At 40.4% G+C, this 17,455-nt stretch overlaps 2 protein-coding genes across 2 annotated transcripts; one reads left to right on the top strand and one right to left on the bottom strand.

Annotated features, from left to right (window-relative positions):
• Positions 1-123: 123 nt before the first annotated feature.
• cfap70 (cilia and flagella associated protein 70) lies at positions 124-13,313 on the bottom strand (the record flags this gene model as incomplete). Its single annotated transcript, XM_080856955.1, has 26 exons — positions 124-204; positions 320-367; positions 863-964; positions 1,931-2,020; positions 2,229-2,390; positions 2,535-2,687; positions 2,959-3,122; positions 3,390-3,575; positions 4,599-4,714; positions 5,416-5,549; positions 5,746-5,871; positions 6,396-6,527; positions 7,184-7,378; positions 7,685-7,745; positions 7,883-7,974; positions 8,084-8,158; positions 9,022-9,171; positions 9,407-9,541; positions 9,715-9,814; positions 10,757-10,851; positions 11,037-11,219; positions 11,458-11,637; positions 12,231-12,316; positions 12,568-12,666; positions 12,773-12,956; positions 13,242-13,313. The coding sequence occupies 26 exons, from the start codon at positions 13,311-13,313 to the stop codon at positions 124-126; spliced, it is 3,201 nt and encodes a 1,066-aa protein (XP_080713081.1).
• Positions 13,314-13,619: 306 nt separating this feature from the next.
• tedc2 (tubulin epsilon and delta complex 2) lies at positions 13,620-16,739 on the top strand. Its single transcript, XM_080856956.1, has 9 exons — positions 13,620-13,794; positions 13,922-14,033; positions 14,146-14,204; positions 14,343-14,862; positions 14,964-15,017; positions 15,117-15,195; positions 15,422-15,524; positions 16,142-16,329; positions 16,427-16,739. Exons 2-9 carry the CDS (start codon positions 13,930-13,932, stop codon positions 16,553-16,555), a joined length of 1,236 nt encoding a protein of 411 aa, XP_080713082.1. The 5' UTR covers positions 13,620-13,794; positions 13,922-13,929; the 3' UTR covers positions 16,556-16,739.
• The last annotated feature ends 716 nt before the right edge of the window (positions 16,740-17,455 follow it).

Raw genomic sequence — 17,455 nt, 5'->3', positions numbered from 1 at the left:
GGCCCATGCACAGAGTCAGTCAACAGGAACATGCTTTATTTTACACAAATAAGTGAACAAGTTACCATATCACAACATTAAAACAGACATGTTCCATTGAATGCAGTCAATACCACACTGTATTCAAAAACAAGGGTTGCCAAAGCCAACATGTTTTTGCATCTCCTTGATCTCCTGAAGAAGAGGTTCATTTTGTAAACCCAACTGGAAAAAAAAAACATTAAAAGATTAAAGTTTGTATATCACCAATCCAAAGATGTTCTTCCAAAAATCAACAGTTCAGTAGCATAGGCTTATAGTATCCCCTAAGACAACCAACCTTCATAGTGTACTTATAAGACTGCTCTGCCTCCAACTTTCTCCCCATCTGTAAATTCCACACAAGGTGAAAGAGAGAAGTGAGAAAGTGTTACCAATGGACAGCAACACTACAAACATACAGATTATTCACCAGGTCATTTAAGGTCAAGTTAATGCAGTAATCTAACATCAAACTAGTGAAAAATGAATTTACTTACAGAAATTAGCTTCCATATGTTTATAACTGTCTTTTTTTAGTATATTTGTTATTTCATAGAGTTTAGGATCATGTTAGTCTTCTGGTTGTTTTGCCTACGTTATAAATAAGGATTCTTGGCTACAAACCATGTTTAACCCTTAGAACATTTTTAGCCTTGATATCTAGCGTTAATAGGTCTGGGCTTTCCTGTTGTTGTAAAAACTCTTACCAAGCATTTACCAAGCATTTGGCAAACATACCTTGAAACAATTTTACCTTTTAAAACTTTAAATTTGTTTGATATTCTTTGAAGATTCTACAGAACATATGCAGACACTCAATCACCAACACAAATCTACTCACCTGCAAACAGATAAGAGCTAGGTATCCCCACACCTCTGCATTAGCACTGTTTAGAGTGTTTGCCTCTGTTAGTGCATCCTCAGCTTCTGTCATTTCCCCCAGCTAGCACACACGTAAAGAAAAATAATCACACTGAATGTAACCCACTCACAAAGACAACAAATTCAATATGGACACTGCAATTAATGATGAATGTGTTTTGTGCTTCTAATTCACATCTTTAAGTAATATGGCATATGTATTGTTTTGGCGCTATATAAATACAATCAAATTGAATGAATACGTTGCTATGAAACACCTCAATCTTTAAAGTTGTATTTGCGTAAAGAATATTTTTTTCTCAGCAGAAGCCACGAAACGGCAACAAAATTACTTTAAAAGATGTGATAATTTTGGCAAGTAACCGTATAATTAAGCGTGATAATGTATAGTGTATTGGCGGACTACACATTTTTCCTTATGTATGTGATGTGTGTGATACATACTAGTCTGTACAGTTTAAAAGTGTTTGAATGCACTCCTATTAGGACTTTAAGTCAACTGCTATTAAAAGTTCATTCTGCTCTTTCTAGACTTTAAAAATGAATGTGTCTGGAGAGCACCTGCATTGTATTGATACCACATGTTTGGACAATCAGGTGAATTTTTGCAAGCTACCAGCAAAACGCAAATAAATCAATGGAGGGAATGGAACAACAGCTATTTAAAAATGCATCTTTAAGGTAAAGGACACATATCGCACAATGTTGTATACCTTTGCTTGATCCTTTAAAGGGGTGCTATATTGGGTGTTGCTATTGTAAACAGTGTTAGAGGCGTGTTGTGTTGCTATTGTAAACAGTGGTAGAGGCGTGTTGTGTTACTATTGCAAACAGTGGTAGAGGCATTTTGTGTCGCTATTGTAAGCTGTGGTAGAGGTGTGTTGTGTTGCTATTGTAAGCTGTGCTAGAGGTGTGTTGTGTTGCTATTGTAAGCTGTGGTAAACGCATGTTGTGTTGCTATTGTAAGCTGTGGTAGAGGCATGTTGTGTTACTATTGTAAGCTGTGGTAGAGGTGTGTTGTGTTTACCCGGTAGCAGGCGATGCCCAGGCCCAACCAGGTCAAGCAGGATGGTGAGCTCTTGCAAGCACGTAGGTATGTGGCTTTGGCCTTCTCAAACTACAAAAGTTTCAGAAAAATTGATGGCTAGGTTAAACTCAAAGTCTTGTTTTCCATTTAAACAGAATTCAATCAATGCCTTCAGAGTCCTTTCTAGCATTTATTCCTGTAAAATCGGAATATGAGGATTTATTACATGTGGTGGTAGTATTACTTTTAGTAGTATTACTTCTCAGCCAAATAAAACCCTAAGGGCCTGACAGCTGACCTGTCCTTCACGCAGATAGATGGAGCCCAGGCGCAAATAGATGGGGTGTGTGTCAGAAGCATCCGTCACAAAGTCCAAGGTCCTCTCATAACACTTCTGAGCATCTCTGCACTCGTCTCGCAGGTAATGCAGGTGGCCCCACAACGCCCACACATCTGGCTTCTACTCACAAGGAAAGAACACTTTCCAGTTTCACTGAGGTGTGATGATCAAGAATGATATCTTGAAATGTATTTGCCATGTTTTATGAGTTTGTTGAGAAGAAACCTCATTCATAGAACTATAAGTGCTGTGCGTCTGGATCACCTCATAGCTATCACTGAGCGCTGCACCGAGGCTTGTCTCAGCACTGCTGTACTCTCCTCGGAGAGTGTGGAGTTTAGCCAATGCCAGATGGTAGCAGCTACTCAACCCCCCCTCAGGACAAAGCAGCTCTTGAGCCAGGGCCCTCTGGGCCATCTAATGGAAATAAAGAGAAAGGAAGAAGAACGGAGATCAAACATGAATGGCTGAACGTAAAGATAGTTTGAGGAGCCCTAGTCAATAGCACCGGATTCAAAGTTCCAGCTAATTGCCCTCTCCTTCATGTTCATTCATTTCTGGCTTCTGTGAAGTTAATTTAAGTAAACGTAAGCTGGAAGTCCAGAGTTGCACGTACTTGGATTACACATACTTTTATTAATAGCTTAAAATTAGAGCCCACATTGTTGTATTAATTGTATGCAGTGACCTGTAATGCATTATTTTGCAGTAGGAACTCCACAGTCTTCATGTAGATACTAGATGCCCTGTTTTTTTTTTTATGTTCCACAGCCACAGAAGACACCTCCACCTCTTTAATGTCAGCACCACTCTGACAGCCCTTGATATCACTTTCTGCATTCTCCCCCTCCACTGGAACAAGAAAAACACATACACAGAGAGAGAGAAAGAAAGAGAGAAAAAGAAAGACTTTTGTAAAGCTGTATACTACTACTGCTTCATGTTACACTTCTCCACCTCCATACAAGGCAGTATGTGAAAAAAATGGCATACATTTGTATTGCTACGTTATTATCTTGATCTGCAGGTATTTTCGTAATATCAGTATTAAAGACAGAAGTAGTCACTGTTGTGTCAGTACACATAGTGAAGACAGCACAGGTATGATCTTGGACTCACTGTTCTCATCAGCGGAGTCTCCACAAACTCCTTCCTCCTGCACAATGTCCTCTGCTTGCTTTTTTAACTTTTCTGTCTGTCTGTCCCCAACCTGGCTAGGCGCCAAACCTGCCCGCTGCTGCTTACTGGCCTCTAAGAAAGCCATTTCTGTCTGGATACTGTTGTCCTGTGCTTGATAGAACAGACCTGTCCACAGCAGAAAGACAGGGTACGGACATGGCTGAAGTGAATACAAAATGTTTTTTAAACGTTTAAATATTGTAAATATTCGTATTAATGCATAGCCTGGTGACACCAGCCTACGTATTTCCGCCTGATTTGATTTCAAGCTCATACGTAGTCTGGCCCAGCCCCGCCTTACATCGTTTCCAGGCTTCACCCTACAACCGCACCAATCAGCGAACAGTTCAGAGCTGTGACGCAAAACTCGCCTTGCCGAGGTGCATGTAGTCCAGCGGAGTTTGTCGTTTACCAGCATTGTCTCAACTCTCGAGAACATCAGAAAATTAAAAGGAGAACAAGAGGATTGACTTGTAAGTCTTTTGATTGGAAAGGACGTCGTAGCTCTTCTCCCAACTGGCTTTGGGAAGAGTTTAATCTACCAGATGGCCCCGTTAGTAATGGAGAGACTGGGGAGAGCGAATGCTTACCAAACGTTGCTGATTGGTTAAGGGAACTCCAATGATTTTAAACCTCAAGCTAAGCACCCGCCCATCTCGGAAACGAAAATGCATGGGGTTTTGCCAGACTGACTGACGGAAAGAAATGGAGTCACAGGCTGGTAATGGCCAGGCTAATTAATGCATACAGTGCTGTAAAACTACATTGTAAAGAAGAGAAAACCCTCCAAGGCAATTTGAGAGCAGAAAAAGCAGGTATGGGTTTTCAATCTTTTTAAAAATCTACCGTTAGGCTTCGTTCACACTGCAAGCATTAGGGCTCAATTCGGCTTTACTGCTCAGATCTGTTCATATGGCTTTTCACATCAGTTTGTGATAATATGATAAACTAATCCATTATTATTTCTACCTCTTATCACAGGGGTTATTGATTTCTTCACATGAACGTTCTCATCCGAAAGAACCCTTATGCGTCTTAATCCAAACTTGCATGTTACAATATTAATGTTTTTCAACACTACCAGGCCTTGGAATAATTGGCTATGGATGATCTTATCTAATAATTTCCCCTGAATGACCCTGAACTCACCAAACAGTGTCCAAGCAACCACACTACGGGGATTGACACAGGTTGCTCCTTCAAAAAATGTCACTGCATCCACATACCGTCCATCCATCTCAGCCAGAATACCACACATCAGTAAACTGCAAGACAGTGAAAGAGAGGAGAGGTAGAGAAAGACACAAAAATATGAGCATGTATGAAAAAACAAAACACGCAGACACACACACACACATTTCTTTGTGCCACTCAACTTAAACTCCAACCCCACACACCTCATGACAGACAACCCTGCAGACAACCTCAAAAAACGTGTGTGTGTGTGGGGTTGGAGTTTAAGTTGAGTGGCACAAAGAAAAGCAGTACACATTTTTGAATCATACAAACCTCAAAGTTCTAATATTACTGTCTTAAAGACATTTACTGTCATCCAAGCCTGCAACTTAGATTTAATCTTTATTTTCATTGAAAGTTCTATTTTGATTTAATAAGTAATGAAAATATCCAATGTTTATCTTGTAGCATTACACTGTAATTTAAATAGCTTTTATTTTATTTTCCTCTTTCAACCTGCTTTGTAAACAACAATCGGTACTAAAATTGGGTAAATTCAGAAAATCTGCTCTAATTCAGCGAATGACTGGTTTGACCTGTCGCACCACACTACCACTACAAGGAGCACCCATATTGACTGTAAATGAACTGTTACAGCTCCATCAATAAGCTTGTTAAGTAAACAGCCTTAACCTTCAGAGGTTAGACGTGAGTTGAACTAATGCGCAGTTAAACAGGCTCAACCGATGTTATCAATGTAAAAGTGGCCTACACAAGATAGGTGGTTCACCTGGACAGATGTGCCTGGTTTATAGACACAGCCTGATGGAAGCACTCCTCTGCTTTCTGGCAGTCCCCCCTCAGCATGTAGAAACAGCCATAATCAAACCAGTGGGATGGATCATTACGATCTCGAGCCAGCCGCTGTAGGGACAGACAGGTGCACACTCACCCACGTACCTCAACAACTCTGATTCCTCATATATTTGAGAACAGTCAGAATCACAAGACATACCACATTTCAAACATTTTGCACATACAGATGATTTATGAGTATGGTCCAAAGTGTGTTAGGTTGAACCTAGCCTCTGAATTGAGCCCACAAATGACTGTCCTGTACCTCCTGGTAGTACTGTGTGGCCAGCTGGTAGTCCTGGTTGAGCTCAGCCTCTCTGGCAAAGTGTCTTAGCTGAGAACACTCCAGCTGTGGCTGCGGCTGATTCTCTAGATTATCTACTGATAATGTCTGAACAGGAGAGATACAAATGATGAGTCCATCAAGTAAGGCTGATTCTATAGATTATCTACTGATAATGTCTGAACAGGAGAGATACAAATGATGAGTCCATCAAGTACACAAACAACACCTCCGTATTTATTTCTATGGCTCAGGTGTTTAGTTCCTGTCTGATTATGGTTTTCCAGGAGCAAAGGGCTATAGCAACAACTCAGTAGAAAAGTATATAATGCATGAATAAAAAAAGGGAAGCCCTTTATCTGAACCCTCCTTCATTAGACATAAACATATACATAATATGCATCATAAACAATGTATGGAAGATGCAAGCTTCCCACGAATAATATCCATTGACATTACTGTGTGGTGTTACCATTAACATTCCAACCAGACAAAAGCTAGGTTTTGGGGCTAAACACCTTTAGTTAGGTCAAGAAATAGTGAGTTAGGAGGTTATGGTGTTTTGTGGGGTCTGCTGGATATATATATATATATATATAGATATATCTACAAACAAAAAAGGAATTTCTTACTTTATTCAGTGCCATGTGCATTTCATCCACCAGGAACACATACAGTTGACTCAGAAATGCCTGCAGTTGATCCTCATCTGCAAAGGCTTCAGTTCGCAACATTTTCTCACGTACTATACGCACTACAGAGTACTAACCAACACACACACACAAAGACAAAGATACAGAAACAAAGACCAACTATCATTACAGGCATGTGTGTGGACACTTTGAAAAAACATTTTGCCACACCAAGCATCACACCAAGCATCTGAATGAGTGAGCTAAATTGTCTTTTTCCTTCAGTGGTGAGAGGCTAAGCATCTCATAGGCGAACTTCTGCATTCACTTCTACAGCTCTCTAAGCAGGAAGACTTTGGAAACCAGAGCAGCCCGTAGACATATGGCCAACTCAGCATAACTATATTGATACTTTGGTATGCGTAGCTACAGAGTGGGCCCTAATTTCATAGGGCAACTGGCACCATGAAAAGGCTTTGTGCATCAGCACAGTGGCAGTGAGAAGTGAGAAGTGGTTACATTAGCTTTAGGTCATGTGTGGCGCACTTTGAGTGTTGCCCATAAATTAATTTAGGGTGTAGTGTCTTTATAAAAACATTTACCTACAGTCATTCATCAATTCATTAATTCAACTACAATTACAAAAAACTAACCAGTTTTACTTTAATGCTATTGACAGAGAAGTGTTATGTAAGGAGAACACGAATACAACAGCCTACTTGTACCCTTCATTCCTTGAATAACATTTCATCTCATCCTCATGTTTTGTGCTTTCCCCCTTGACTTACTTTGAGTTGTTCTTTGAAAGCAAAGTACTTCCCGGAGTAGTTGAGCTCCCCTAGCAACTGTGTTTTACGCTGCTCCTGGCTGTTGGGGTCCAGAGAAGAGGCACCAGGTTCAAATGCTGCACCAAACAGCTGCTGGTACTGGTCCAGGACCTGTGCTGCTACATTTGCTACTTGACCTTGAAACTCCTGCACCGCCTGTCAGTCATAACATAAATGAGTAAATGTTTGCTTAAGTGCAGTGACAAGAGAATGAAGAAAAGTGCATTTACGTGTCAATGATGAATTAACAAAGTGGTTATCACTTGGGTGGTTGTTTAGGTTATTCCTATGGTTTCTGTAATGCCTTTTATCAGCAGGTTCACCCGGAAATGAGGCACTGACAGCTAACCTTGCCTTAGCATTCAGGAAAATAAAAACGTTAGCTGTAGTCGGTGTCTACCAGCAGATGACAACATCATCTTTGTTGTGGAGGTGGGGTAGAGGGTGTGAGATATATTTTACCCTTTCTGCTCCAGTTGGTCTGTGAAGTAATGGAGGTCTTGGAGGAATAAGCTGCATCACTCTATGGATTAAACATTTACAATAACATGAATCTACATCCATGACAACAATAAGGAGGTAGAATATCTTAATTGATGTAATTATCAAACAAAGATTTATTTTCATTTAAACATATGTGTTTTTTTATGAGTACAGTACCTTTTTGTCAGCTCCTCTTTTGGTCTTTTTGGAACAAGTGGTCTGTCTAGTGCAATGTCAATTACAATGTAGGACTTGGAATCTGCATACATCTACATCAAAGAGCACATAAACCTGCTGTTAGCACATTTTTGTAGTTCTGTGTTGCTGTACTGAAGTTTATTTATTTATTATTAATTATTTGTTTATGGTAAAACTAACTTGTCCCTCTGTGTTGATTTGTGGCTCCACATCAACAAAGTTCTCATCTGGGGCAACCTTGCCCGGAGGCCCTGCCTGAAACACAGAACACTTGTATTGTAGCTCCTGGTGTAGCATGTGCCTGGGGCTAAGAGCACAAAGTGGTCAAAATAAAGAGTTTTGATGAAATTCCATAAAAATAAGAATGTGGTGGACATGGGTGGACAGAAGGATGGCTAGAACCAGGGGAGATACATTAATACACTCTCTGACCAGATGCTGATTTGCTGATCATTGTGTCCACTGTGTTTATGTGTATGTGTGAATGAATGCGTTGCATCTATGTGCTATTGTGTAACTCACTGAGAAGAGACTATAAACAATCTGGTGCTCTTAAGACTTACAGTACAATTTAAATGTTTTTAATCCTGTCATCAAGACGTTGAGCTATTTTTTAATAAAAGGATAGATAGATAGATGGATACTTTATTAATCCCAAGGGAAATTTAGGAATGTAAATGAAATACATGGTAAATTAATTGTAAATGAATGTTAATTAAGAAATTAATTTTGTAAACAGACTAGTTCTGTTTAATGATGTTTGACACCAACTAATTACATTTGATAAAGTTAGGGGAAGTAGTGTCTTTGAACATGCACAAACCTCATTCTCCTAAAGGAATCAAAATGACTGGTTGTTTTAAAATAGCTACTAGTCTCTCATATTTTTCTATCAAACAGAATATTAAAAGTTTCACCAAGCCCTTTCAATCTGATTTAATTTTCTTTTATATTGAGGTAGATCATTATCTTTGAGGTGGTTACATGGTGCAGTTTTATTCTGATCAGGCTATTAGTCAAATTACTAATGGAATATTAGGACCCATGTAAATGTACGGACTGTATTGCAAACTGCATCTTTAAGTCGCGAACACAGGGTGGTGGTGGTGAGCAACAACCTTTCTGGGAGACTCCTTGGTGTCTTTTCCTCCCTTCTCGAAGATTTTGCTAGGCGCGGCCTTACAGGAGCCCACGGAGGAGAGCCGCCCTTTGCCCTGCGTCACCGGTGGCCGCATGCTCTCACGTAACACACTTTGGTTCCGCTTAGTCTTCAACACAAATAAACATAGATTTGGAGATATTATATCAGCATGGTGATTCTAAACAGCAGATAGAGTTTTGGACAGCTGATCAACAACACATTTGCTGGCAATAACTGACTCACAACTCTTATCTGAAACTGAACGAGAATGATTTTCATTGATAGATGAAAACTGCAATGAAACTTCTCTTCTCTCTCAACTTGATGGATGACACATAAAAAGAGTAGAGTAAAGTGCTGACCTTCAACATGAGCTCAGAATCATAGAAAGGGTAGATCTTATAGGCCCCTCTGACACATGTGGCTCCTGGATACAGCAGTGGAGCCAAGTCCATATACGCCACTCCATGGAAGGATATTTGGGTCTCATCCTCTACCTACATTAGGAAAACAAATGCACTGTTGAATTTTGCATAGATTATTGCACAGATTACACGGCACTAGTATTTCTTGTACAGAGGCAGTGGGATATCAGACGTAAAAAAAAATGTTTTAGTTTAGTTAAGTAACACATTTAGAGACCCGTGTATTTAAGGTTATGCCCTCGCACCTTCTCTTTTCCAGCCTTCGCTCCCTTGGCGGCTCCAATTTGCGCTACTCTCATAATCTCTATCGGCCACAGCCGGCTCTCTACAATCCTGCGGTTAAACCTGTGGAGACAGGGAAACCATAAATGTAGAGATGTCCATTCCACTGAGGACACAAACTTACCAAAGTGAATGGTTCAGTAGGCTAAGTCACGTAGCATGTAGAACGGTGGCTTAGGTGCTTGCACTGCCGCCTCACAAAAAGAAGGTACTGGGATGATTCCCACATGGGGCGCTGTTGGTACTGGGGGGCAGGTTCTCCCCTGGCCTTCAGTGCTCAGGTATGCTATCTCCTGGGCCTTTCTGGGAGTTTCCTCCACTAAGAACCCCAACAGAAAAACATGCAGACGAACAGAACACGGACGGACGGATCACTTGACTTGGTCGCCGGCCGCCTAGAGGCTGCCCTCCTGGGTCCTAGAGGAAGGACAGTCCGGGATGGGAAACATGCAGAGGAAAAATTCACTGTGACCTCGTCCTGCGTGTGTGTGTGTGTGTGTCCTGTGTCGCCACCTAAAATGCACGTGTGTGTTGCTGTGTGTCGCTTGTGCCATAATAAAACGTACTGAGGTCAGCCTTGTTTTTTTGTTTTTGTTTCTAGAGATCACCAAATCATTACACCACCATAACCAGCACACTACTTGTACTTGCAGCGGAACATAGGTGGAGAGATAAGTTATGAAGCAATGTCCATTTAGAACTTCAAAATGGCAGAGGATGAGCTTTGAATCAAATACCATTCAAGAACCAGAATAGCTGCATTACAAAAAGCACAAACTTGCACTTATACATCTCTTAACATGTGTTTCAAGTATTTCCTGATAAAAACTGTGTAAATAATGGGGAAAACAACTGACTGTACACACAGGCAGATAAATGTGGCCGTCGTGACACCATTTAACAGTTGTCAGTTTTCTCTGATCAGCTTTCCCACAATAATGTTATATTCTGAGGAAATATGAAAGAGTCTTAACAATTAACAGTTAACATTATAAAGAGTCTCACCAAGCAGCACCTCCAGCATCCAGGAAGCAGCGGCGCTCGGTATCCCAGCTCACCCTCTTTCTATTTGTTTCAGCCTCTACACAGAATTGCTTATCCTAGAATTCACATAGAGAATAAGTGCCAACAATCTAACTTCACTCAAACAATTTTCTCCAGTGTTCTATTTAGGATTATGGTGATCTTTCATTCAGAGGCATGAAAAAAGATATTGATGTTATTTACCATTCGACTGTTTATTTGTTTTGGTTACGATAAGATATTAATATTTGATTGAATTCACCTCTACACTGGTCAAATCTCCATCCTCCATGCCAACACTCTCTTTTTCAATGCTCCTGCCTGTTATATACTGAGATCCTAGGGTCAACGTGGCACCCTGTGGCCATTTTTTGGGTCGGGGTACAGGTTCTCTCTCCCCTCCCATTTTCAGCATTCCATTGGAGTACATCAATATTTGCTCTTTCTGTGACAAAACAAGGGTAAATGCCCCAACAGGACAACAGATATTTGACTTGATGTTACAAACACACTTTAAAATATATAAATAACATAAGCTTACTAAATGTCTTTATATTTCGAATATGCACTTAAGAAAGCTTTTCACTGATCCAAATACACAGAGCAAATACTAGAACAGAGTGTTTGGTTGGTGTAAATATACCAAGCTATCTGAAAGATGTGATTGCTAACAAGAGAAATACCTCAGCTGTGAGGGGCATCTGTAGTGCCGCAACATAGCCTGATACAGGCCCTGCTGCAGGACTCCACACTTCAGGCACAGAGTACGCTGTTTCAACAGTAACTTTCAAAAGGTTGGACTCCAAGAGTTGGGAGTCCGACAGCAAAGGCTCTGGGACAACAATTGAGACGTCTAGCACAGGCTAAAAAAAAAGCAACAACAAAAAAATTACACTTGGACAAATGGAAACGCCTTATTTCTTTTGAATCACAGTGTCTGCTAGACACTATAACCCAGAGCTAAGTTCATGCAAATATTCTAACAAAACTTTGAACTGACGTGAATGCTTTGGATGTAAAACTGGTTCTTTGCTGGCCATATACTATGTATGACACGATGAACATTTAGGCCAAGAGTACCTCAAATGAAAATACCTGCATCTCTACAAAGGGTAGGTCACTTTTGCTTCTCCCCCCAAAAACTGATGTCATTAACCTATGCCCAGCACAGTCACAATAAAAATGAGACGGATTAAAGGCTTTGAAAGATATAATCACTGTTATCATACCTTCACCCCCTAGTCTGTAGCTAACATACTCATTAGAGCCTAGAGTACTTCATGTTTGTAAGTGCACGGACTCCCGTTCAAAAGCAGTGAACCATATCTTGGTAGCATCAATGCCAGAATTGCTAGGTAGTGACAAGCTTATGTGATGACAGAATCATTTTGGTTCCTGCCATAATAACACAAAAATAATTTACGATCCTGATTTTCATATTAAAAGATAGGTTCACCTTGCAGCTACCGTCCAGTGCAGCTGTCTCTCCAGGTGAGCCAGGTGCTGGATAAAGGACTGTAGAGCAGGTGAAGCTGCACTGACCTATACACAGTAAAATATCTTTATGATTCACAATGAACAGAAAATATTCTAATACTTTCATTTCTTTCATAGCCCACAAGATGTGGCTGTTTTCATCCCACAAAACTTTTACTTAAAATAGATTGATAAACCTCTGATTTCATACAAATCTAATAGCTTGCCATCTCTGTCAACTTACTGCTGTTATTATTATTACTATTATCTAAAAACTGATTTATGTTGACAGTTGAGAGCTCAATTTGAAATCGAACCATGGAGAAGAGGGAGTAAATCCACCACCGCATGTCCGAGAACAATCGTCTTCTCTTCCTTCTGCTTCTTTTCTTTGGGCAAGATCTCAGTCACAGTCACTGATGAGCACGACATAAGCAGTAATGAGAAGCTCTGCATGTTAATTTAAAAGATAAATCATGATCCACATGAGCAGGGGCACTGAGCTCCATAATGACTACTTACAGATGACAGGTTTATGGGCAAGATCATCTAAATTGTGTGCAGCATCTGAACACTCGAAGCTGCATGTAAAGCTGTAATCCACGGCTGAGTCAACAATTGCATCAATTTTAGGAGAATCGCCAAGGACAACACCATTAAACTCAACTCTAACAAAGCTGAGGAAAGACTCAGTCCTGCTTCCTTTCTGAAAGACAATCAAGCCGACTATTATCAATGAGAGTCAAACTGACAGAAACATTAAAGTTGTTCAACAGTTGATAAGCCTAGCATATAAGTGTAAGTGTCAATATGTGCAAAACTACAAAAAAAAGTAAAGACCACAGACTATGTAATCATTTAAGACAAAGTGAATTCAATCCATACGATGACGCGGATAGATAAATAGATCAAACACGTTTAAATATTTAAAAACAAAACATAGAAACACCATCCAGCTAATGTCTAGATAGATTCGGCTAACTTTACTCACCAAATTATGCCCACGTACGACATTAATTTTTACAGATACTGCCTTGTCTCCAAATCCTTGTCCTATTTCCATTTTGAGTACTTGCGTTGAACAATCAATATCAAAACAACAGTTTGACACTGCCAAACTAACTACTTAGCCATTAAGTAACGTTAAATAAGTAAGTTGCGAGCTAGTACCCACAAGGACTTATTAGTTGGTAGTCTTAAATGATTCGGCGTCTACATGTTTCTATAGTAACCGTCCAAGATATCGCGAGATATCATCGTTCTTCACGATCATTTTTTTTGTTACGTGAGCGACGTGTGTGTCGAGCTGTTTAGTTTACAAACTAAGATGCAGCAGCCAATACGATAATATTTCCACCAACGTAATGATTCGAAGTACGCGGAAGATTCGATGAAAAGATGGGAGGTGTTGCGTATTTTGTTTTCGTGACAAGACATTATATGTAGAGCACTTGATACATTAGGAACACCGTCTGGGTCGTAACGGCCAAAACAGCACTTCCGGGGAGCAAATGCGGGGAATTCAATTGCTTAATGTTACCAAGGTAGTCCGAAGTCCTCACAGACTTTGCATTTAGTTGAGTCGAATGTGTGACAGGAATGTGTGTTTTGGCTTTTGTATGAACTCATTTCTTCAGCTGTGTCTCACTTAGTTTTCCGTTGTGTTTGTAGTCACCAGAATGTCAATTATGTGCGCTGTCAACAAAGCACTAAAACAGTGTGAGGTTGAAGAGACTCGCTCCAACGACAACATTTTCCTATGCAGAGATCTACTGACACATATGTAAGTGTTCCTATGGGTGGTTAGCCTTTTTTACAGAAACTGTAACGCACGATTTACACTGTTATTGCGGTAATACTGGAACAATCTGAACTGGCCTTACTTTATCTTCCAGGAAAATTCCTGACATCCATTCGAGAGACACAGAAAGACAGTTAAATACAGGCAAAGAGGGTACGTTACTACACAAACACATTAACATTGCCACAGTATGGTTGAATATGGCTGACTGTAGTTTACTACTTTCTTCGTGTGTGTGTGTGTGTGTGTGTATGTGTGTGTATGTGTTAAATCTGTGTATTATTTTCGAAGCACAACTTGACAGAGTTTCCTTGGAAACTTCTCCTGAGGGGAAACAAGAGCTGGAGCAGTTGGAAAAGCTGCTAGAAAAGGCATTCAGGGTACGGAGCACGTTGGCCACACATGCAGACTCAAGACCAGCTACTGGAAAGGGAAAAGGGAGGCCTTCTTCCCTGGTAAATGGCCACAGCAAATCTATCGACAAAGACAGCTTTGACAAAATACCTACCCAGGTGACAAAGGTACCACCTCAGGTCAAAGCTATACGAGGGATCCATGGAACTCAAGGGCAAACAACCAGGGGTGTCCTGTTGACAGGGCCTGCCAAAAGAAAGACCCTTAAGTCAGCAGAGAGTCCCCCTCTCAACTCAATTAGACAAACTAAAGTTTCATTTGGCAAAACTCAGGATGTAGCTACTAACATCAAACAAGAGGATCAACAGAAAAACCCTTCCTCTGGTGATGATCTGTGTAGGGCCATGACGCCCAAACCTCCCAATTCGGACTTTAAGGCCATTCGAGAAGAGATGTGGTAAGTAGTCATTCAGAATAGTTGCATCATTCATTCATTGCAACAAATGTGAAATGCTGAAAACCATCAAGTACATATTCACAGTTGAGTTATGGTTTAAGGATTCCATCTCCTCTTCTGCAAATTTGGACAACACTGAGGAGCAAACAGAGCAGGTGAGCATCTGAAACATATGGTCTCCTGCTTAAGGAACATAAACTGATTGAATTTACATATGAACTAGATAAAAGCTGATATGTTTTTTTTTTTTAAAGGTTATGGGACAAGGTGTTGACCAAGGGTACACAGGTTGTTCCTGAGAAGATGCACTTTACCCAGAGGCTGCAAAGTACTGTATCCTTTTAGACTGTGGAACTAGTTTTCCATAGATATTCGAATGATGACATGAATGTGCTAGTTTTGCAGGTCCCTATGATCATTGTTCTTGAAAAAAAAAAATATATATAGCCCACCTGTGTAGTTTGTGCAACTAAAATCATCTTCAAATGTGCAATGCCATATTTTGGAAACATAGACACTTTGTTGCCATGCTTGATTTTCCTGACCTGGCATGATTTAGTTCCCTGTGGAGGTGCTTACTGGTGCACCTGCTGATGCCAGTTCTGGGATGGGTTTCCTCATTGAGCTAGGCAGGGCAGCGGCAGACTTACCATTAGCCAGTGGTAGGCAATTGCTTTTTCCACATTACTTAATATTTCCCTCTTTTTCTCTATACTGCTACAGTTGAAGTGGTTATCGTGTGCTACAGTTGAAGTGGTTATCGTGTGCTACAGTTGAAGTGGTTATCGTGTTTATCATCATACGTTTGCAGTCAGTTATGGCCATTTCTAATTTAGCTGGTCACTGAGGTTAGTATGCCAAATCTTGTTAGTGCTTATTAATGATTATATATGTTTTAAATTCCTCATTTATTTTTGACAAACCTCCATCCTGGATATTGATGTTGCCAATGGTGCATATTAATTTAAGTCGGCGAGATGCGAGTGTAGAGGCACTAAAGGGAGACAGAAGCCCAAAGTGACATCAGCTTGTTGTCATCAGTCATTTTCACTGAGGGTTACTCACTGCAAAACATAACATAAACAAAACACTATGCAATGTATATTAAGGGATTCTTAATTTGCAAACATGCTCCCTTAATTTTACCTTGAATTTAGCCAAGCCAAAGATGTATGACAAACTGAGGTACTTACATTCTTTGTGTTTTTGTGTGTGCTCTGTCTCATGAATTATTTAAGTCTTCTACTGTAAATGTGACGTGTTCTTATGTGTATTTCAGTACTGGATGAGTACTGTGGATGGAAGCCTGGAGTGTTGTGTCCAGTCAGTAGGAGAGGAGCCTGGGGAGATTCGCTGAGACCCCACTTGCCTCCTGCTGTGTGTTACCACCGCCAGGCTGAACTGCAGGAGGTGGCACACCTGAGCCTGAGGGTGCAGGTACTACAGCAGGAGACCCTGCTTCAGCAGGTGAGTTTTTCGTAATGTGTGTTAGCTGCCACACAGGCTTAAAAATGGGATTGGCATTGAAAAGTGTTCTTGTCTGATTATGTGTGAATTCTGACAGGTTCTAAGAGATCTCCTCTACTCTGGTCCTCCTCCCTGCTCTGCTGCTCACCTCCGGGGACAGTACTCTCTCATGGGGGAGGGAGGGTTGCATTTCCCCACACTTGTAATGGACACTGAGCCAGAGTGAACCTGGAGTTACTTCAGCAGCCCAGAAGAGGATGCCTGATGTGTGAAGGGTGTTCTCTACTGAGCAACTAGTCTCTCCACTAGTTTCCTTTCTGCCACTTGTGTCTTTTGTGATAGTTGTTTCGAAGATGTATCTTTTGTTCATTGTATGTATTAGAAATAAGCGGTATGTGCCTAGCAGGCAGACAGAGGCAGAGTTTAAATCATGTTATTTCATTTGTTTGAATATTAATAACATTTGATGAAGGTAATAATGTGTGGAACTCCATGCCTGTTTAGACCGAAAGAGTTTGTATCATGTTATTTAATTTATTTGAACATTAGTAACAAAAGATGAACGTAAATAATGCATGGGAATTCATGCCTGTGGAGTGTTGCAGACCCTTTTGCCAGCAGAGGGAGCTATCTTAAAAACAGTCTGACCTGGCTTGACGTTACATATACACACACAGCCTCAGATTGTTGGATAGTATAGAATATTTATTTTAAAATAAAATATCACCTTTTTCACAGTTCTTTTTCTTGACGTCAAATTCATGTTACTCGTCTGATATCCTTTGTAGTGACAGCAGCATACTTGAAAACCCACCCAAAGCTGTTACAATAATAATTAGATGTAATTCGAGTCATGGCAGATCAACACAATGCATTCCATTAGTTTCAAACTGAGTTGATGTCTTGGAATGGTAGGAGGGAAGAGCATCACACACTGCTGTGAATGTGTAAATACACAAAAAGACAAAGGTGTGATGCATGATTCAGGAACTGTGAAAGTGCTGAGTTAAAATCTTCACCTCCTCCACCTTCGTTGAAAACAAAGGAGTTTCACACTTTATTAAAAGAGCATTTCAAAAACGGTGGGGATCCACTGTGGTCATGTAACCAATGGCACACAAGGGAG

This window comes from Sprattus sprattus (genome assembly GCF_963457725.1).
Source record: "Sprattus sprattus genome assembly, chromosome: 18".
NCBI classification, from domain to species: Eukaryota; Metazoa; Chordata; class Actinopteri; order Clupeiformes; family Clupeidae; genus Sprattus; species Sprattus sprattus.
This window is presented reverse-complemented; position numbering and strand designations above follow the sequence as displayed.